Source organism: Hemicordylus capensis, chromosome 17 (genome assembly GCF_027244095.1).
Source record: "Hemicordylus capensis ecotype Gifberg chromosome 17, rHemCap1.1.pri, whole genome shotgun sequence".
NCBI classification, from domain to species: domain Eukaryota; kingdom Metazoa; phylum Chordata; class Lepidosauria; order Squamata; family Cordylidae; genus Hemicordylus; species Hemicordylus capensis.
The window spans coordinates 10,582,117-10,604,777 of NC_069673.1; the positions used below are offsets into that span (position 1 = coordinate 10,582,117).

Below are 22,661 nucleotides of genomic sequence, written 5' to 3' on the forward strand. Positions count from 1 at the left end.
TTTATTTATAAAATAGTTTTGTTTGTTTTTGTTTTTAGGGAGCAGAAAATCTGGTGGCCACAGTGGTCCCCGAGCAGCTTGCGGAAGCCGTGCCAGAAGTGGCTGTGTACTTGAAGGAAGCCGTCGGGAACTCCACACGCATCGACTACGGGACAGGTATCGGTCGAGTCGTATGCATGCCGACCTGGAAGCTTTTATAGGGGTCGGGCCTTACCATGTGACCTATTGCTCTCCGGGCAGCTTCTTGGCCAGGGGCGGGGTCTAGTCGTTCCCAGCTGCCATAGAGTGTTGCTTCCTAGAGAGGCAGGGAAGCTTTCTCTCTCTCTCTATGGTGGTTGTAGTCGCTTCTTTGGAGAGGTGTAGGATAGGTCCCATTTTGACACTTCTCACCCAAAAAGAGAGTGTTGTGCTCTTTGCACATCACTGGCGGGGTAGGGCCTTATTTGGAAAGGAGAAATGTCTGACCAAATACAGCTTGGGCTGTTGGCTGGGCAACTGCAAAGCTGCTGCCGGACACCAGGGGGCACTGTTGCCTTGGACAATGGACCCGTCGGTTCAGTCTGTCTCGCCAGCTTCTCTGCTCTTCCCGTATTCCAGAACCCAACCGATGCATTTAAAAGGGGGTAGATGGCTCATTCCTTTCCCTTCTGCTGTGACCCTTCCCGGTGAAAGAGGGAGACATTCCGCAAGGCCTAACTACCCCGGTCTTGAATCGGCCTGTGTGACCCACTGACTCTCAATTTTATGTGGGATGTTTGGGCTTCCCAGAGCCAGTCTAGATGCTGCTGGATATTTGTGTACTCGTTTTCAGCAGGCAAGCAAGAAATAAATAAAACACCCACAAAGCTGCTTACATAGAAGAACGGAATAAGAATACGGTTCTCTGTCCCAAAGGGGCTCACAACCTCGAAAGAAACACAAGGGAGACGCCAGCAAGAGCCACCAGAAGGGATGCTGTGCCCAGATGGATTTATGGGAGGAGAGCTGGTCTTGTGGTAGCAGGCATGCCTTGTCTCCTTAGCTAAGCAGGGTCTGCCCTGGTTGCAGATGAAGGGGAGACTTGATGTGTGTGAGCACTGCAAGAGATTCCCCTTAGGGGATGGAGCCACTCTGGGAAGAGCAGAAAGTTCCAAGTTCCCTCCCTGGCACCATCTCCAAGACAGGGCTGAGAGAGATTCCTGCCTGCACCCTTGGAGAAGCCACTGCCAGTCTGTGTAGATAATACTGAGCTAGATGCACCAATGGTCTGACACAGTATATGGCAGCTTTCGATTTTCCTATGTTCCTTCCTAAACTGTCAGTTACACAAGTCTCAGGGTGGTCCACAAACAAATAAGAAAACCCAACGTTTAAAAACAAACATGAAAACATATGGTATACAAAGTGCAGTTGAAGTCAATACAAATTCAACTGAAAGCCTAACATTTGGCCTACCTTCGGAGAGGATTGCTGGTCTGGTGGTAGCAAGCATGACTTGTCCCCTTAGCTAAGCAGGGTCCACCCTGGTTGCATATGAATGGGAGACTAGAAGTGTGAGCACTGCAAGAGATTCCTCTCAGGGGATGGGGCTGCTCTGGGAAGAACAGAAGGTTCCAAGTTCCCTCCCTGGCAGCATCTCCAAGATAGGGCTGAGAGAGACGCCTGCCTGCAACCTTGGAGAAGCCGCTGCCAGTCTGTGTAGACGATACTGAGCTAGATGGACCTATGGTCTGACTCAGCATATGGCAGCTTTCGATGTTCCTATGAACAGCACTCAAAGGTGCCTCTTTGCCCATCGAGCAAGAGCAGTTTCTGAGCTGTGTATCCCAAGAGGGCCTGAAAATGGTTCCCTGCCTCCAAGGGGTCACAATCTATAAAGGACCGCAAGGGAGACGCCAGCCACGGCCCCTGGGGGGGAAGTGGGAACTGCAAGCATGCTATAGGAAGACAAGAAGCTGCCTTATATGAAGCCAGACCTTTGTTCCCTGTGATGGGAGTTGTAGTCATTGTGGCTGGGGATGATGGGAGTTGTAGTCATTGAGGCTGGGGATGATGGGGGGTTGTAATTCAACAGCAGCTGGAGGGCCAAGTTTGCTCAACCTTGCCCAGAGCGGAATATTTTATCGCAGGCGGCCCTCACATGCTGTTGCCCATCCAAATGTAAACCAAGACAGACCCTGCTTAGTAAAGGGGGGCAGTTCATGCTCACTGCTTCCGGACCGGCTCTGCACCCTGTTTCCCCCTCAGAAATATTGGAGGGTAAGCTCCTTGGGGGCAGGGACCTTTTGAAGTGTGTTTGGGACGGGGCTTGTGAAATTCTAAGCATTATCTTCCAAGGCTAAGTGGCATACATCTCTGGGTGGTATAAGTCATGCTAATATGAATGGCCCCAAGTCTGACCTACTTCCAAATTGGTATTTTATTTATTTTTTAATATTGGCCTTGAAAAATCGCACTCCTTTTCATGCCAGGTCACGAAGCGGCGTTTGCCGCCTTCCTGTGCTGTCTCTGCAAAATCGGGGTTCTCCGGGTGGATGACCAGTTGGCGATCGTCTTCAAGGTGTTCAACAGGTGAGGCGCGGGGGCGGGGTGGGGCAGAAGTGCCGGAACTGGCAGCCTGATACCCAGGAGTGATGTGGTGCAGTGCCCCAGGATGTGAGTGGAAGCGTCCTGGGTTCGAATCTCCCCCCTTCAACAAACGTCTTAGTTGGCCTGAGGCTAGCAGCTCAGTCTCGACCGAGATGGGCTGTATGGAAATTGTGATGGCCTACCTTTCAGGGTTGGTGCTTGGCGTACTGCTTCTCTCTTGCCTCCTGAGCTCAGGATGAAGAACGAGGGGTCGAGATGGCAAGGAAGCCGATCGGGGCTAGCCCAGGGGTTCCCGACCGGTGGCCCTCCAGATGTTTCCAAACTACAACTCCCATAACCCCCAGCCATGACAAAATCTTAATTACTGGGAAAGCTGATGAAAATACCTTCAGCTTTTGGATACTTGATATCGGTAAACTTGCTTTACAGTAGGCTGTGTAAATATAACCATAATATATAGCCGACAGTTGTAGCTCGGGATGATGGGAGTTGTAGTTCAGGGACATCTGGGAGGACCTGCTGTAGCTGATTCCCACACTGAGCAGGGGGGTGGACTAGAAGACCTCCGTGGGTCCCCTCCAGCTCAAACCTTCGAGGATTCTGTTTTGCCTGGCTGCCCTGCTTCTGCTGTGGTTTCCAGTGAGCCGGTTTCTGGCCACGGGGTACAGGCTTGTATTGTGCTGCTGAGACACCCCATAAAGGAGGATCGTCTTTGTCCCAGGTATTTGGAAGTCATGCGGAAGCTGCAGAAAACCTACCGAATGGAACCAGCCGGGAGCCAAGGAGTCTGGGGTCTGGACGATTTCCAGTTCTTGCCCTTCATCTGGGGCAGCTCACAACTGATAGGTAACGAGGCCTAGTTTTCCTGCTGAGGGTTAAATGGATTTTTGTCCCATTTTTCTCCCTTTTTCGGATGAACGCGTCGCCCCCGAGCAGTGTCCTCTGTCACAGGTCTTCCCAGATGGGGTTGACTCTAACTCCCATCACCCCAGCTTTCTGTGTGTGTGTGATCTCACCATTGTCATCCCTATCCCCGAATTAGGGTCCCCGGGATTGAACCTGGGGCCTTGATTAGGGTCCCCGGGATTGAACCTGGGGCCTTCTGCATGCAAATGATTAGGGTCCCCGGGATTGAACCTGGGGCCTTCTGCATGCAAAGCAGATCCTCTTCCACTCAGCTCTGGCCCCATCCCCTACAAGATAGGAAGCTGCTTCATCCCTGGCAGCATCTCCAGGTAGGGCTGAGAGAGATTCCTGCCTGAAACCTCGGAGCGCCGCTACCGGTCAGTGTAGGTAACACTGAGCTGGGTGGACCAAGGGTCTGACTCAGTAAAAGGCAGCATCCTGTGTTCCAAGGAGCTCACGAGAGCATGGAGTTTCCCCCCAGTCTCTGGTATTTGGAGGTCCTATTCTCGGCTCTTGCGGATAAGAGCTGTGGGCAGCGAAGGAATGCACTTATCCCTTTATAAGAGCATTCCGGTTGCCTCGCTGCGTCATCTGGTCCAGGGTCCTCTTTCCAGCCATGGCTAGCCAGAGGCCTACACAAAGTCCACAAGCAACAACTCTCCCCTGCTGTTTGGCCCTAGACCACACAGGTAGACTCCCTCTGAGCATGGAGGTTCCTCGAGTCTTTGGAAGTCAGGCAGTCAATACATTTAACCAAGATCCTAGGTTCGATCCTTGGCAGCATCTCCAGGTAGGGCTGGGAAAGACTCCTGCCTGGAACCTTGGATAGCCGCTGCCGGTCAAGGTAGACAATACTAAGCTAGATGGACTAAGGGTCTGGCATGGTAGAAGGCAGCTTCCGATGTTCCCCCCCTCAGTTCACCATGCGCAAGTGAGAACAAGCCCAATTAAAGTGTCTGAGGGGACAGTGACCCTGCAGTGTTGCATCCTCTTTTCCAGATCACCCCAACTTGGAGCCTCGGCACTTTGTTGACGAGAAGGTGGTGAACGAGAACCATAAGGACTACATGTTCCTGGAGTGTATCCTGTTCATTACGGAGGTGAGCTTGGCAGCTGTAGCATCGCTGTCCCCTTCCCCGAATAGAAATGGTATTGGATTTTCTGAATATAATATATATTTTTTAAAAACCCAAACTCCTATGACAATCTGTGTCGGATCGGTTCGGATCGTGTTTCCCATCCTTCCACCCTGCTGGACTGGAGCACTTTTCTGCGCTTTCTCGGTGCTGTTCTGAGGTTTCTCGGAACTCCTTCCAGCATCTGGATCCCTGTCTTGGTATCCGATTGGCCCTTTTAACTCGAAGACTGCGCTGGGTTCGGTGGTTTCTGCTGGCTCCGCCCACTGGGCAACTAGGGCCGTGAATGCATATGTCCCAGAGTGTCAGTCCTCTCTCTCTCTAATCACACGGGGGCCGTACGAAACGCTCCTCACGGGCTATTTAAAAGTGGTTGAGTCAAATATCTGTTCGAAATTCCATCGTTGAGATGGATTCCGGGCAACTTGGGAGCAGCCGATCCAAACACCACCTCCGATCCACCACGTGGATCGGAGCCAGATGGGGTAAGCACATGTCCTTTTTTTTTTTTTTTTTGCTTGCCTGTCTTGGACTAGGGTTCAGGGTGTTGTAATGCACCTGGCTGACCACCGATATTATTATTAATTTGCAAGAATGTACCCGTAACAAAATGTTGCAGCTTATCCATGGTGCATGAGTGTTACCTGAGCCTGTGGCTGAGCATGCTGAAAAAACAAAAAGTAGCAACAAAGACAGGAGTCCCTGCTGTAACTTGGGTCTGACTTAATATGCTAATTTTATTTTTTTCCTGTTTTCTGGGTTTTTCTGAAAGGGATTCATTCACATGAATCAATTTGAATTTGGATCAGTTTGATTTGGAGCCATTGAACAGAGTAGAGATTTGCTCAAATCGATTCGGATTCACCCAGAGTAGAATCAAATTTGGGTGAATGCCCCTGAACTCGATTCCAATGAATTTCCATACTGTTCAGTGGTTCCAAATTGAATCGACTCGAATTGGACTCAGATTTGAATTGATTTGTGGGTATTTCGTGCACATCCATCCTGCTCAGTCCCAGCTGCTTTTCAAAGCCCCCCCCGAAACACAAAACTGTGGCATGAGTCGTGATATCTGCACCTTTGGAAACAGTATATAGATCATGCATTGCTTCTTGACATGACAATTTGGTCTGGTGAGTCACAAACTGGACAGGTCTGGTCTAGGTTAACGTGCATCAAGGCCACAGTGCTGACGGGTTTTCCTAGTTTGGTCTCGGTTACGCTTCGGAGCGGTGTGAGGTCGGTTTGACCTGGCAAAGTCCGAGAGCCTCGTCTCGGAGCGATGCGGAGTGCTGATCGCTTCTCGTGGTTGCAGAAAACCGTCTGGGTTAGGTGGATCCGTTGTCCCGGTCAGCCTGACACATGCCGTGTAAGCAATCCCACATTTCTTGCTTCATTCGAAAATCCAAACTTTCCAGCTTCTCGCCCTTTAACTCTGCCTCCCGGGTTTCGTTAGCAGCCCGGAGAATTGAAACTTCCAGTTGAGCTCTCACAGCGCCACCTAGTGGCCAAATGAAATCGTTCTGTTTTCCTGTCGGGTGAACTGTGTACAACTTGTGCTTTCCGTATCCGAGTTTATCTTTAACTATCTCTTCTCGTTAATGGCTTTCCCGACCAGGCTAACCTTTAGATTTAGATTGGTCGGCTGGTTTCCAAGTAGAGCATCTGCTGGCCGTCTTTGCCCCGGCTACTAATTTCCTGAAACTGCTGAGGGAAATGAACAAACACACCCTCCCACACACCCGCCCACCCCTTGAGTAAAAATGGAAATGCGTTTCATCTTTAAATAAAAAATAAAAAAATTCACGGTACTGAGAAGGAAAATCCTTTAGAATGCAGCGACTTGCAAATTAAGAGACAGGATCTGAAATGTGTCAGGCTCTGCATTACAGAAAGATAAGAACCACCTGACTGGATCAGACCAAATATCTTTCTTGCCCTGTTGCTGACAATGGCCAGCTAGATGCCTCTGGGAAGCCCCCAAATGGGACAAAAAGGCCCTTGTTTCTCTACAGCAGCTGGTATCCGGAGGTAGGCTGCTCCTGAACATAGAGGTTCTGTTCCTAGCTATCGGTGGCTTATCATCACTTTGTATCCTGCTTCGAGAACACTGGTCAGTCGAGCGGAATATAAATCTAATAAATAAGTGAAATCTGGGTTAATGAAGTACGAATTCGCCCTGGTGGGTCAGACCAAAGATCCATCTAGTCCAGTTTCCTGCTTCCTACAGTGGCCAATTGGAGGCCTTTGGGAAGCTCAGCTGCAGGGCATGGAGACAGCAGACACCTCCTCTTGTACGTTCCCCATCATCTGGCATTCACCGGTAGGCTGCTCTTGCATGTGGAGGTTCCATTCTCAGCCGGAGCGTTTAAGAGCTGTGGCTAGCCTGCAAGCAGAGGGTGAACGGAAGCATTATGTCGTGTTCTCCCCCTTTGGTGTCGTAAAATATGTTACAACGAACTCTGTGCCCTGACAGGCTGTATGGTTTTTCCACGCCCTTCCAGTGGGTTGGGCTGGAGAAACACATGGCATAATGACTCTGAGACACAGGGTGACGTGTGTTGCATCTAAGGGGGATAGGACCCAACGCGGAGCTTCAGTTTTTGATGGCAGCCCTGGGTCTTGTGTGATGTGGATCAGATCTTTGGTTGGATCCACCAAGGCAAATGCCTATGTCATTTTATGGTCTGGCTTTTATAGTCCCTTTTTTTATTTTCAAGCCAGAAAATGTATACTTTTCTGAGCTTTTCAAGTTCGTATGGGCTCCTTTTAAAGTGTTTGCTTTTTAGTAGTGTGTGTGTGTGTGTGTGTGTGTGTGTGTGTGTGTGTGTGTGTGTAAAGAAGAGCAGATGGAAAGAACTTTACCTTTACCTTTAACTTTACCTTTTAAAAATATATTTGCATGCTGCCCCAAACCTATGTCTCTGGGTGGTTTATAGCAAATACAAATGTACACTACAAATCCAGTTAGAAGCCTAGAGGAACAAATGTGTGTTTGGAGACTTTTTAAAAGCTGCCAGAGACGGGGAGGCTCTTCTTTCAGCAAGGAGCGCATTCCAAAGCCTCGGGGTGGCAACAGAGAAGGCCCGCCCCTGAGTAGCCACCAGATGAGCCGGTGGCAACTGTAGACAGACCTCCTCCGATGAGCTCAATTGAAACCATGAATTCTGCACGCTTGGTATGCAGAGCTCTTTCTGATCCTGGCTCCTTATTCGAGCCTTTCTGAGTTGTTCCGCTGCGCTTCTTATTTCAGTGCTTTTCTTCTTTTTACCGAAGACGAAAACCGCTTCGGTTGGCCACCCAGAGAGCAGATGGCTCAGCTAGGAATGCTGTTCTCCCCGGCCGGAGTCCAAGCCTCTATCTCTGTGGACCGCGCTGACTTTTTCTCTAGCCCGGAGATTCCACGCTACACCCCTTCCCTTTTCTCTAAAATAAAAATAAATAAAATAAAAGGGATATTTGACACCCACTTGGTACGCAATTGGAGAGCACGGGTGCTCTCCCCCGAGACTGAAGTCTTTCGGGCAGTGTGTGAAAACCTCCCAGTCTCTTCTGAGCACTGAAAGGCTGTGGGCGTCGAATGGCTCAGATTACTCTTTTAAGAAGATCAGAGTTGCCCTGTAGGATCAGACCAAAGGGTTCTGTTCCCACCACTGCCCAGCCAGCTGTTTCCACAAGGTCCACAAACCGGGCAAGGCAACAGCGGTTTTTCTCCCCACTGTTATTATTCAGTGGTGCACTGCTCCTGGCCATGGAGGCTCCACTAGAGCTTGAATGGTCACGGATTCAAATATGTGGCGGCTTGGACTATTTTAATGTTGCTCGTTGACTTGAAATATAATATATCGCTTGTGTGTTACATGCTTTGTCAGTGGCTTCCTCGGACTCCCTATATATATATATATATATGAGAGACTCTGTCTTGCTGTTGTGCGGCCAGGAAACTGAACAGTGGGTTCTGTGCATGGCTTCCTATAGATGAGGGCAAATTGTTTTCCTTATGGCATGTTACGTTGTTCTTTGTTGCATTGGTGGCACCACAGTGCTGTTTACTGTGCGATGCAGAGGCCTTCTACTGACACCTAGTGGCAGCGCATGGGCATTACACCACCAATGTAAGAGGGGAGAACTCCACTTCCATCCAATAGGAAACATGTTTTTAAAAGAATAACTGGGCTAGCCATCAATATATAGATAACGACACCTGTTGATTCTGTGAATTCGTCAGATCAGTGTGGCAATCCAGTGGAAACACAACTGTCATTCCGGTCCCTACGGGAGCTTTGCTGGAGTGCAAGCCATTCTAACATAGAACTCGCATCATACATTTTGTCTGTTATTCTTATTATTCAGGATATTTCTCTACTGCTTTTGAGCAACAACAACAACAAAGTAGTTTATCTAGGGAAATGGTTCTCTGTCCCAAAGGGGCTCTCAGTCTAAAGAAGAAATGCAAGGTATACCAGCAAACACCACTGATAGGGATGCTACTGGGACAATTGAATGACAGGCTCAGTTGGGATTGTTGTTCTCTCCCTGCTAAATATAAAGAGAGGAGGAGGAGGAGAGCTGGTCTTGGGGGAGCAAGCATGAATGGTCTCCCTTGCTAAGCAGGGTCTGCCCTGGTTGGCATTTGAATGGGAGACTAGAAGTGTGAGCACTGGAAGATCTTCTCTTTAGGGGATGGAGTCACTCTGGGAAGAGCAGAAGGTTCCAAGTTCCCTCCCTGGCAGCATCTCCAAGATAGGGCTGAGAGAGATTCCTGCCTGCATCCTTGGAGAAGCCGTTGCCAGTCTGGGAAGACAATACTGAGCTAGATGGACCAAGGGTCTGACTCAGTATATGGCAGCTTTCTAAGTTCCTAGGAGAGCTAGTCCTCTCAGAAGTGCCTCTTGGCCCACTTATCAGAGCTTAGCCCAGGGATTCTGGGACCCCAGATGATGACGGACTACAACTCCCACCACCCCCTGCTGTGGTGGCAGGGGATGATGGGAGCTGTAGTCCAACACCATCTGGGCGCCCACGTTTGAGTATTCCTGGGGTGGCCCGTTCACCTTAACCCTGCCTGTCTTGAGATCTGGATTTTTCAAGGGCATCTTTAACCCCACATATCACTTTTCCGTGTGGCCGTGGGAGCACTTTAGCCCTCTTGGTGCTCCGGGGGGAGTTCAAGAAACTGGCCGCCGTGTCTCCTTGTCGTTCCCGCGGCGGCTTCGAACAGCAAAAAGTGTGTCTCTGGTCAGTATCTCCTCCTCCCGCACGCCCGGCCCATGGTAATCGCTTTGTCCCTTTTGTTTAGCCGCAGGGCTTTCCTTGCGCTTGTTTCCAGGTGCCTTCTCCATCCCCTCTCCCAAAAACCAGGGTCCAGGAGCTTGGGGGGGGGGACACCGACGCCCCGCTCCCGAGGCCGCCTCCTCTCTAGAGGCGTGCAGGGTGTGCGTGCGAATCCGCCTGCCGGCCTGCGTGCCCTCTGCACGCGGGAGCTCGGGGCGGGAAGGAAAGCAGACCACCTTTGCCGTCTTCTCCAAAGCCCCAAGTGGGCAATGTAACCCCCCCCCCCAGCTTTTTTCTTATCCCCCCTGCTGCCCTCCTCGGATTCCAGCCTGCCTTCTAAATTTGGAGGTTTAGAACGGCTGGGCTTACATTTCGGCTGGAAGGAAAAGAGCGGGCAGGAAAAGGCCGCTCTGAGCCACCCCCCTTCCTTCTCTCTCTCTCTCTTTAAACTGACAGAGGAACTATTTACAAAAGCCCGATTCTCTTGGGATCGGGGAGGCTGGAACGCCGCGTCTGTGAGTAATTTCCTGCTCAGTATGGCTGCCCTGACTCACTCAGTTCCCCTGGGGTCACTGCCGTGGGACTGCAGCGTGCATGTGTGTGTGTGCACGCGCCTTCTCTCTCTTTTCTCTCCAGCTCTCTCGCTCGCTGGCTTTCTTCTCTCATCTTCCTTTTTTGTGGCTCGGATGAGCGAAGTTTCCCCTCTCCTCCCTTCTCTCCCTCCCGAGTTGGGAACAATAACAGGGGCTTCTTCAGCGAGAGCAGATGTCCGTTGGGGAAACGGCACCGGGGCGCCGTTGGGATTTCCGGTCTCGGGTCCACGCGGATCTGGTCCTCCCGGCCAGCCCGCACGAGACACCGTCTGCTCCGAAAACCGGGAGAGGTCCGTCCAGATGAGAGCCCGCCACAGTCGGGCGTGTTCTGCATGGGGGCAAAAAACCCAGAAGAGGCGCTGGTTATGGAGATGCGTGCGCCAAATCGGCTGTGGCTGGCCTCGGAAAGGGTTTGAAACGCGGCCTCAGGAAAGCCCTGCTGGGTCTGACCCAAGATCCAGTGCCCTGTTTATTTTATTATTTTATTATTTTTATTTAACACATTTATATACCGCCCCAAACCCAAGTCTCTGGGCATCTGTTTCCAGATGTTTCCCGCCAGTCTGGAGACAGCCACCCCTTCATAAGCTGGTATTCAGAGCTAGACTGCTACTGTGCATGGAGGTTCCATTCTCAGCGACTAATAGAAACAATGAATGAATAAATGAATAATTGCTTATAATGGCCGTGGTAGCTGGAGATGGAGTTTTAGCCCAATGACATCCGGGGAGAAAACGTTTGTTCCGAATTCAGGTACCAAGGGCCCCCTTAACTAAGCAATAGGGACATGGGGAGCTTCCATATACTGAGTCAGGCCACTGGTCCATGTAGCTCGGTATGGTCTCTACACAGACTTGCTGCGGCTCCTCCAAGGTTGCAGGCAGGAGTCTCTCCCAGCCCTGGTGGGCCAGTATGGAACAGGATAGCTGGGTTGGATGGGCCTTCTTGGGCCTAATCCATCAGGGCTGTTCATAGGTTCTGTCTGGGACATAAGCACAGCCCTGCTGGATCAGGCCCAAGGAGGCCCATCTAGTCCAGCATTCTGTTTCGTACAGTGGCCCACCAGATTCCTCTGAGGATCCCACAGGCAGGAGCTGAAGGCATGCCCTCCTCTCTCCTGCTGTTGCTCCCCTGCAATTGGGATTCAGAGGCATCCTGCCTCTGAAGCTGGAGGTGGCCTGTAGCCCTCCGACTAGTAGCCATTGACAGACCTCTCCGCCATGAAGTTATCCAAACCCCTCTTCAAGCCATCCAGGCTGTTGGCTGTCACCACGTCTTGTGGCAGAGAATTCCACAAGTGGATTATGCGTTGTGTGAAAAAGTACCTGTGTTTGCTGGTCCTAAATTTCCTGGCAATCAGTTTTCATGGGATGACCCCTGGTTCTAGTGTTATGTGAGAGGGAGAAGAATTTCCCTCTATCCACTTTCTCCACACCATGCATGATTTTATAGACCTCTATCATGTCTCCCTGCAGTCGTTTTTTTTCTAAACTAAAAAGCCCCAGGTGTTGTAGCCTTGCCTCCTAAGGAAGGTGCTCTAGGCCTCTGATCATCTTGGTTGCCCTCTTCTGCACCTTTTCCAGTTCTACAATGTCCTTTTCTAGATGTGGTGACCAGAATTGTACGCAGTACTGCAGGTGTGGCCGCACCATAGTTTTGTATAAGGGCATTATAATATTAGCAGTTTTATTTTCAATCCCCTTCCTAATGATCCCTAGCATGAAATTGGCCTTTTTCACAGCTGCCGCATATTGAATCGACACTTTCAACGCGCTGTCCACCACGACCCCAAGATCCCTCTCCCGGTCAGTCACCGACAGCTCAGATCCCATCAGCGTATACTTGAAGTTGGGGTTTTTCGTCCCAATGTGCAGCACTTTACCCTTGCCAACACTGAACCGCATTTGCCATTTTGTTGCCCACTCACCCAATTTGGAGAGATTCTTTTGGAGCTCCTCACAATCCCTTTTGGATTTCACTACCCGGAAGAGTTTGGTATCGTCTGCAAATTTGGCCACCTCGCTGTCAGAGATGCCAAGGAGGGAACTTGGAACCTTCTGCATGCAGGTGCTTTTCTCAGAATGGCCCCCATCCCCTAAAGGGAATCTCTTACAGTGCTCACAAGTAGTCTCCCATTCAAATGCGAACTAGGGCGATCCCTGCTTAACAAAGGAGACAATGCATGCTTCCTACCACAAGACCCGTGCTCCTCTCGAATATTAAAACCAGCCCCGAGTAAGTTGCTTCAGCTTGGATTCCCATGATTTAGACCTTTTAAGAAAGCATTTAGGGACAGTTCATACTACATCTGGTTGTGCTGTTTCCTTAGACTTGGCTGGCCCTTCTGGGTCTCTGGCAGAGGGGTTTCTCCACCCCAATTCAGGAGATCAGTCATAACGGGATGCTGGGCACCATCTCCAATATCAGAGGGGAAAGCTCCGAGTCCCCCCTGCTGCAGAAACTAGGAGTAACTATTGACCTGTCTTCAATTTTCCCCCCTAGTCCTTGAGGACTAGGAGCTTGCTGACTCTGTTTTAAAACAGAACTTCATTTTTGTGACGTTTTGCTTGAGCAATCTAACTCTGTGCTATATTCTGCTTTCCTTGGGCTGTGCCACTTTCTCCAAACTATACTTTGCACGCCCCAGTCCTCTGAAAACAGTCTGCAGATGGCCTGTAGTTTGAAGCACGGTCCTTAGTTTTCAGCGGCAATTCTGGGAACTCTGACGGACCGAGCTACTTTGTTCCTATGATCTCTGAGTTCAACCCACCTCGCAGGGTTGTTGTGAGAGTACAATGGAGGAAGAGAGAGAACCATTATGTACACCTTGTGGAGCTTCTTGGACGAAGGGTGGAAGAGAGAGAAAAATCCAGTCCTGAAGGTGGGGAGATTAGAATCCAACCCTCTCCCGGGGGGGGGGGGGAATGCAACCCAGCGTGGCAAGTTTCCGTGACATCACCAACCACGAAGCGGACGCTCACACTAAAGAGGAACTCTGGGAAGGGCAGGATCTTTCGGTAACTATTTAGAAGAGCTTGTTTCCTCCCCGCCTCTCACATTAACAAAAAAGAACACTCACAGATATACCCCTGAGAAGCACGAGGTCGCTCGGTCCAAGCAGCTGCCGCTGAGCGATTTCTGCAAGCGAGAGAGAGAGTGCGTGCGTGCGTGCGTGCGCGCGCGCAAGAGAGAGAGAGTGTGTGTTTGTGTGATGCATGAGTGAGAGTGTATGTGTGTACAGTATGTGTGTGTGAGAGAGTGTATGCACACATGAGTGTGAAAGAGTGCGTGATTGTGAGAAAATGTGTGTGTGTGCGCGCGCACATGAGCGCATGAGCGAGTGTGTGTACATGATAGCATATTTGCATGCAAGAGTGTTGTGCGCATGAACGAGTGTGTATGCATGACACAGAGAGAGACTGTGTGAGTGTGTGTGTATGTGCGTGCCTGACAGAAAGTGTGTGTGCGCACATGACAGAGTGCATGCAAGAGTGTGCGCGTGCATGCGCGAGTGTGTGTAGGCATGACAGAGAAAGAGAGACTGTGTGAGTGTGTACACATGCGAGTGAGCAACCCGGGGAGAAAGGACATCGTGTTTAGAATCCACGAACCTCAGGGCCGAATTATTGTGGCTAAACACAGCTCTGTATTTCTTCCCCCTCGTAGCATCTGCGGCAGATGCAAAACTGGACTTCCTCTCTTCGCAGTTCTTAGGAATCAAGGGTGGCCGGGTAAACCACCACCCCTTCCCTGCTTCCCCCACCCCCTGGGCTACGTGGGCCTGGAGACGGAGATGCACGCTCAAAGAGCATTCGCACAATGTTTTAAACGAGCGACGATGCAGAAACATCCCATAATCCACCCCCGAAAACTAAGACAGGGTTGGGCAACCTTGGCCCTCCGGTTGTCAGTGAACTACATTTCCCATCATTCCCAGCCATTTTTGCTGGGGATCATGGGAGATGTAGTTCAACCACAGCCGGAGCACCAAGTTTGCCTGGCCCTGAACGAAATACTCAGACACAGTCTGGTGGGTGATGGGGGTTGTAGCCCTCAGTTGTAGCTGGGGTCCCGGTTTCAAGACCCCCCTGATCTGCCCTGTCACACACACTACAATAAATGTGATAAGGGGAAGGGATCGTTCTGAATCCAGGCAATTATGGAGTACATAGCATTGTTCACAAATTGGAAGAGTGGAACTCCCTGCCTCTTGATCTTAGGCTTCCCCCCAACTCCCTGTTTAACGGAAGTTGGAGATTTTTTAAATTCCAGCAGGCCTTCTCCTCACGACGTGTATTTCTCTGACTGCCCCGTTTTAATGATTGCTTTATCCTGCACATCTATCATATTTTCTTTCTTTATTTGATTGATTTTCTATACCGTCCTTCCAGAAGCAGTTCAGGGTGGCCTATGTTTAGAGGTTGTGTTCTGCTGTGTGTTTCGAATCAATGTTGTTGTAAGCCACCACGGATTCATTTCTGAAGCGTGGCGGTGTGTACATCTTCTAAAATAAATGAATGGATGAATGAAATAAATGAATAATGACTGTACAAACCGTGGGGGAGAAGCAGCAACATTGTGCTCCCCCCCCCCGCAATTCTTAGGGGCGTTCAGTGCCCCCTCGTTGGACTTAAGGGTCAGAAAGGGTTAGTACACGTTGCTCCAACCCAAGCGGCCCTTGCTTCTCAAAATCCAGGGGGTTAACCGTCGCGTCAGTTGTCTCATGTATGTTGGTCTTTGTGCACATAGACCAGGGGTTCCCCAGTGGTGACTCCAACTCCCATCACCCGCCGCTGCATTGGCCTTTGGCGTGGGGGTGTGTGATGGGAGTTGTAGTCGGCAGCATTGGGGAATCCCCGTCACAGGGAACCCAGACGTGGACCCTCTTCTGGTGTTGTGCCCAAAGTCCGGACGCCGGGCCGGTCTTCGGCCGGATGGTGTTCAGCGCCGTGGATGTCTGACCTCACCACCCCCTCGCCTCTCCTTGTCTTCCAGATGAAGACGGGACCCTTTGCCGAGCACTCCAACCAGCTCTGGAACATCAGCGCTGTCCCTTCCTGGTCCAAAGTCAACCAAGGCCTCGTCCGCATGTACAAAGCCGAGGTGAGTGAAGGCAGAAGGCCGTTGGGATAACTTCCTCCCCGAGATATCGGCGTCCTAATGGCACAGTGGGGAAATGTCTTGCCTAGTAAGCATGAGGTTCGAATCCCCGCTGGTATGTTCCCCAGACTATGGGAAACACCTCTGTTGGGCCGCAGCGATCTAGGAAGATGCTGAAAGGCATCATCTCATGCTAAGCGGGAGGAGGCAATGGTCAACCCCTCCTGTATTCTACCCAAGACAACCACAGGGCTCTGAGGTCGCCCAGAGTCCACACCGACTCGAGGGCACACTTTACCTTTACCTGGAATCCTAGAGGGAGACAGGGCCGTGTAGGGGATTTGATCCCACCCCTGCTTGATGCAGGAAACCCAGAGCTAGGGCATCCTGTTTGTCGTATCGTATATAAATGTTTGTCGTATCGTGATGTAGTCTCAATAGATGACTGGCCAGCCTCTGATTGATGACCTCTAGTGACCCCCAGCAAGTAATTGGTTTTGTTGTCAGACTGTTGCTGTTAGGAACATAGGAAGCCACCTCTTCCCAAGTCAGACCCTTGGTCCATCTAGCTCAGTATTGTCTGCACTGACTGGCAGCGGCTTCTCCAAGGTTTCAGGCAGGAGTCTATCCCAGCCCTACCTGGAGATGCTGCCAGGGATTGAACCTGGGACCTTCCGCATGCAAGGCAGATGCTCTACCACTTAGCTACAGCCCCCTCCACGAAGAGGAATTCCTTACAGCCCTCACACGGCCACCCATCCAAATGCAAACCAGGGTGAACCCTGCTTAGCAAAGGGGACTATTCACGCTTGCTGTCACGAGCCCAGCTGGCCCCCCAAACTACCTCAAAGGGTTGTTGTGAGGATTCCAGGCAGATATGCATGCCTTTGACCTCTCTCCTGTGCTGTCTGAACTCCATGTAGAGCAGGGTTTCTTAACCTTGGGGCCCCCAGCTGTTGTTAGACTGCAACTCCCATCATCCCCAGACATGGCCTTGTGACTGGGGATTCTGGGAGTTGTAGTCCGAACAACATCTGGGCTTAAGAAACCCTGCTGTAAAGAGCATTCCAGCGATTTCATCCTTGCCGCTGAATAACCACAACCTCAGGTCAGAGAACCCCACGACAGCTTAACCTTACATTTAAGTAGTGCGGCAGAGTGGGGCTTCTCAAACCTGGGTCCTCAGATGATGTTGGACTACGTCTCCCATCACCCCCTGCTGCCGCGGTGGCAGCAGGGGATGATGGGAGTGGTAGTCCAGCGCTCTCTGGGGACCAGGCCTGAGAACCCCTTTTGCAATGAGTTCATGGTAGAGATGAAAGTTGTTGTTGCGTATTAATATTATTTGCTACTAAAACAATTTTTACTCTCCCCCCCCGATTCCTGCCTTCCTTCCAGTGCCTGGAGAAGTTTCCCGTGATTCAGCACTTCAAGTTCGGTAGCCTGCTCCCCATCCAGCCCGTCGCATCTTAAGGAGGTTCTTTTTTGCGGGGGGAGAGGCACCGGAGAATGTGGGAGGGGGCGGATGCTCCTCTCCCCGCTCACCCCTACCCCTCCGGCCGCCACCACGCCATCCCTGCGGATTATCTTATGTTTGTCGAGCGGGAGGGCCAGAGTGTGTGGGGTGGGAGGAAGCAGAGTCTCTGCCGAATCTTGCATGGAAGCAGGCGGGTTTGGGTGGGGGAGACCCACCCCTCAGAAGCGCAGGCGGTGGATCTGGACCCTAGACCACGGTGACCCAGCTCTCTGCACCGAACCCTCCTTCGCCCCGGCATGTCCGGCCTCTCCGCGCTCTTCTTCCCCCCCCCTGGGTTTGTTCTTTCCCACCCCCTAAGGCCCTGCTGTACATTGGTTTTGGAAAATACAAGTGCTTGAAATGGAGAGAGAGAGCTTTTTGGACACTCGGGCGTTTCTGCGTCGATCTGCTGGAAAGATGGGCTCGGGGTAGGAAGGAAAAGGAGGTGTGGATGCCGACGTTTGGGGAAGGGGTCGGGGATGGCCCAGTCGCTCAGTTTGCTTAACAGAAAATTGGTCTCCGTGCCTGGGAACCAAAATATTTCTGTGGGTCACAGTCGGGTGAGGGAGTGCCACCTCAGACGCTTGGAGGGCTTCCAGCTCGAGTCTCTCTGAGCAATAGCAGAGCTCCGGCCCTCCCGCTGTGGTTGGACTACAACTCCCATCATCCCCAGCCCCAGTGGACAATGGGAGTTGTAGTCCAACAACAGCTGGAAGGCCGCAGTTGTGCACGCCTTGGAACTACGTCCTTGTCTTCCACACCTTCAGAACTTCCCGGTGTCCCCCTTCCTAGCCAAATGCATCTAGGAGTCTTGTCAACGGAACTTGCTTTTGCAACTTTGGGGGTGTGTGTGTGTGTGTTTTGTGTTGTAGCAAGTTCTGCAAGGGCTGTGCCGCTGGAGGTATCTCCTCCTTTCTCTGCTTCAGGGGGTAGCCAGCCGGCGGCTCTCCGACTCGGCTGGACTACAACTCCCATTGTCCCCTGTCGGCAGTGGATGATGGGGGTTGTAGTCCAGCAGTGCCTGGACACACACGCTCCAACTCATGGGAGCAAAACAGTAATATCATTTTGGCTGGAATGAGGGTGAGATGGGTTTTGCTCCCCCCCGCCCCCCGGCAGACCACAAGAGCCAAATCGCCTACAAGCATCCTCAACCCAGCGCCTAGTGTCGATTCCCCGGGCAGGTCTGGCAGTGCCGACGAGTCTCCCCTCCACCTTTGCGAGACCCCGAGTATTGATCTCTTCCCTCCAGCTAGGGACGGAATCTTCCTGCTCCCCTGTAAGCCGCTTTAGTTTTTCCTCTCCCCCGTTCTGGAGGGGGCCAGATCCCTCTTGCTGCCGGAGATGGCTTCTCCTTCTCACCTTCCACTCTGCAAGGCCCGGAGTCTGTCTTTTTGGAAGGAGCCCTCCTTGCGTCGTCCTGACTTCCCTCACTTGGCTCCCAGGACCCTCTGCAGCGCAGGGTCGTGTCAGGCGAATCGGGGTTTTTTTTTAAGGGTATCGTTTTGAAAGTACACTCTTCCAGACCACCCATTCACATCCCCAGTCTGAGTAATTCGCCGCCTGCTGGGGAAATTTCTAGACCGAAATGGTTGCCTAAGTTCACATCCGCAGATCCAAACAGGAAAAAAACCGCTAGATGGGAACTTTAGATTTCCCTCCAGGATGCGAGACCTCTCTACGTGCTTCAAAACACAAAAACCCTGATTTGAAACCTCTTCCACTCCCATGACTTACAAGTCGCCGGAGTCCGTCCTTGGGCTGAGCGGATTCAGAAGTGGCTTAAATTTGGAGCAGGTACATCTTAGTGGGATGAGCTAATCTGTGCACCTCTCTGACTCCACTTACATGGGACCCTTGCTCTTCTCTACCCCACAACCGTCACACGCATATTAGCCGGGCAGGGGGTGCCACGAGAAGCACACTTTTCTATGCCAGGAGTGCCCAAGCTTGAGCCCCCGGATGTCGCTGGACTACAACTCCCATCACCCCCTGCTGTGGCGATGTGCAGCAGGGGGTGATGGGTGTTGTAGTCCGACGGGGGGGGGGAGAGCTTGGGAACCCTTATTTTATGCGGATTAAGGAAGTGAGGAGGGAAGACGGGAGCCGAAGGAGGGTGCCTACCACCCAGCTGTCCTCCATTGCGTCTGTGTGACTGTTTTCACCGAAGCGGGTTCCTCAAGAGCTAAGCCTGCCGTCTTCCCGCTGCGCTCCAGATTCTTGTCCAGACATCTTGTTTTAAGAGAATCTAGAATGAGGCGTTAAGGTGTGCACGTACGAATAAACCTTTTCTTCTGCGGACAGGGCTGATGCCAAGGCCTCAGAAGCACTTTGAGTTGAAACAGCCCGAGTGTTTCATCTCCAGTTCTGTTCCAGTTGAATTCTGACAAGATTTCAGACCTGAGAATAGGGTGTGTGTGTGGGGCGGGGGTTACCTATAGCAATAGCATAATGTCACAGCGGGCCCCTTTTGAGGTGGGGAGGACGTCTCTATGTTCCGATGCAGCAGCCTAAAAGTGCCCCATTGCCAACTTAAGGCTGTCCTTCGTATTATGATGTTCGTTCCTCTGCCACTGCCTCTCTGTCTAACCTTGGGCACTTCTTCCAGCTTTGAGAAATCGATAGGAAAACCACCCCAGTATGTGGAGTCTGTAACTTGGCCTCCCCCAGCAAATCCTAATTTATCCTCCCAGCTTAATAGAATAAAAGGTGGTGGTTTGTTTTCTAGGAAAAAAAATCTACACCTGCCTCCCTCAACAACTCTTGGATTCCCACAGGTGAAGGTCTGAAGCAGTGTGTGCCGTAAGGGGAGGGGATTCTGAGCCCCAACTTTTACATGCTGAAAACGTTACAGTGAAATGGAAACATCAAGGTAGATTTTGTAGGGAAGATACGCAGAGCAAGAGATCTGCTAGCTCCTGTGCAAGGATCTTTCCTCTATAGCCTGTATGGATTTTGCGTGCCTCTGACATTTTCCCCGACATGTCACATTCTTTGTACTGGGGTGGGGATATGGAGTGAGCCTCCCCGCATTTGAAAGAGTGCTGTTCTTGGTGTGTTCTGCATCTGGTCAAACAGGTCCAGCAGGTTCCGTTTTCGAAAAAACCTGCCGGACCTGTTTGATCGGAGTCGAGACTGAGACGAAACAGATGCTTTTGTGCACTATGGAAAGTGAAAGAGAGCTTGCTGTTCATGGCACGAACCCTTGCCCAACGTGCGCTTCTGGTCAAACGGGCCCAGCAGGTTCTCTGTTTCCAAAACCTGCTGGACCTGTTTGCTCAGAGGTGGGACCGAGATGCTTTTTGGACACGAAGGAAAGTGAGGCCTCTCCTGAGTTCATTTCCACCTTTCTTAAAACGCGTTTGCTGGAGGAGGTGGGGGAAAGGATGGAGAGGTACCACTTTTGACTGGGCGGGGCAAGGGGGGGGAGTTAGTTTCCCGCTGGGAGGTGTAGAATGACTTTGGACTGGCTTGCACATGACCGGATGTGTTGGTTGGACAAGTGGGAACGCGGGTGGGATTTGGGGGGGAAGAGCCTCAGTGGAATGCCCTCTCCCGGACCCCCCTCAAAGGCCTAGATCCTTATTGGTGAGCGTCTGCGCGTGAGTTCCTGTGCGAGTAGACAGGGCAGACCTTCCTGCGCCCCCGTCACAAATAGCTGCGCGCGCACGCATGCACCCACCCCGGCCCCCGGACCGCCCCGCGAGCCCTCCTGTTCCGCGCGTCACTGTGGCTTCCTCCGCGTCGTGGCTTTCATTAAAACCTTTGTGTTTTGCACCTGACGCTTGGAATCGATTTGTTCGGGGCGACGCGATCAGTGCGGTGGCTTCTGGGGTCCAGGGTCCAAGGGCAGCGCCCCGACCGTGGTGGCTCACACGCCCTCCGGCTGCCCCGAAAGCGGTGCTCCTGTGCCCTCTGCAACTCTGCCCATTGGTGCTTCCGCACGTCGGCTCTCTGGTGCTGGATGAAACGCCGCTCTTCTGCCATCGGGCGGAAGGGCAGTTATGTGGCCCCCCATGCCCTTTACTGGGGTGCCTTAGCTCAGGGCTTCTCCGCCTTGGGTCCCTGGATGGTGTTGGACTACAACTCCCATCACCCCCTGCCACAGCAGCTGATGGCGGGGGGTGTGGGCATTGTAGTCCCAACACCCGGAGTCCCAGATTTGCAACCCCCCTACCTTATCTTCCTTATTTTATTTTATTTTTATTTATTTACATATTTTTATACCGCCCAAAACTTGTGTCTCTGGGCGGTTCACAACAGATTAAAAACAACATTAAAACGTTAGTTAAAAACAAAACAAGACATTTAAAACACAACAATTAAATTTTTTTTAAAACAATGCTCTAAAACAACATTAAAAACAATCAAAACAGTATCAGTTCAAAGCCTGGGTGTACAGATGTATCCTTAAAGACTTTTTAAAAGCTGTCAGAGATGGGGAGGCTCTTATTTCAGCAGGGAGCGCATTCCAAAGCCTTGGGGCAGCAACGGAGAAGGCCCTTCCCTGAGTAGCCACCAGACCAGCCGGTGGCAAATGCAGACGGACCTCTCTGGATGATCTCAGTGGGCGGTGGGGTTCATGACGAAGAAGACGTTCTCTTAATTACCCAGGTTATAACTAACACCTTGTATTTTGCCCGGAAATATATCGGCAGCGAGTGTAACTCCTTCAATGCAGGAGTAATATGGTCTCTCCCAGATGACCCAGAGACCAGCCTTAACATGTATTGAAAGGGAGTCATCTTAAATTCATTCAGTATTGAATGAAATGAGGTGAACTCATTGGCCGGTCCACACACCAGCCAGTCAATTTTGGTCAGAAACAGGAAAGGGCCTGCAAACGTGGTCTGAGAACCAACTTGGGACGCTCTCTTATGCCCTGGGCCGGCCACAATGTTCTCTAACCTGCCATCACAAGAGTTGGAAAAGTCCTTAGAGGTCATCTAGTCCACCCCCTGCTCAGTCCAAGAGATCAGCCCGCTACTCAAACTTTGTCTCAACCCGTGCAGAGTCTTTTGTACATCCAGATCTTTGCACCTGCTTTGCTTGCAGCAGGTCCCGGGTTCAGTCCCTGGCGGCAGCTCCAGGTCAAGCTGAGAGAGACTCCTGCCTGCAACCTTGGAGAGCTGCTGCCAGTCAGTGTCGACAACACTGAGCTGGGTGGATCGAGGACCTGACTCAGAAGGCAGCTGCAGAGGTCTACCAGAGGCATCCGTATCTCAGCGGAAGGGCACCAGCTTGCATGCAGATGCACCTGGCATTTGAGGGGTCCTGTGCCCAGGTCCACTTTAAAAACGAATGCATGTGCAGCCATACACCCTGACACATGCACATGTGTACAGGCGTCTGTGCGCATGTGCATCATAATATTGGAATAGGGCTATAAATAGTGCCAGAAGGGGTGAAGGAACACGTCCCCCCCCCAGGAAAGTATTTAATTATATATACAACTTATTACAATTATAATTATTGCAGTTATGCAAGTTTCTAGTCCATCTGCTTTCTTCATGTATTCCGGGAGACCTGCCCTGGGATTTTGGTGCCCTAGACCAAGCCGGGAAAACT

General features: G+C 51.4%; 1 protein-coding gene across 1 annotated transcript in view; it reads left to right on the forward strand.

Annotated features, from left to right (window-relative positions):
- PTPA (protein phosphatase 2 phosphatase activator) overlaps nt 1–17,458 on the forward strand; it is a 30,472-nt gene extending 13,014 nt beyond the window's left edge. Inside the window, exons 5-10 of the mRNA XM_053281997.1 lie at nt 39–156; nt 2,451–2,550; nt 3,290–3,414; nt 4,474–4,574; nt 15,473–15,580; nt 16,976–17,458. Coding sequence (XP_053137972.1) covers nt 39–156; nt 2,451–2,550; nt 3,290–3,414; nt 4,474–4,574; nt 15,473–15,580; nt 16,976–17,050 — 627 coding nt within the window. The 3' untranslated portion in view covers nt 17,051–17,458. The remainder of the gene's footprint in view (nt 1–38; nt 157–2,450; nt 2,551–3,289; nt 3,415–4,473; nt 4,575–15,472; nt 15,581–16,975) is intronic.
- Nucleotides 17,459–22,661: the final 5,203 nt, after the last annotated feature.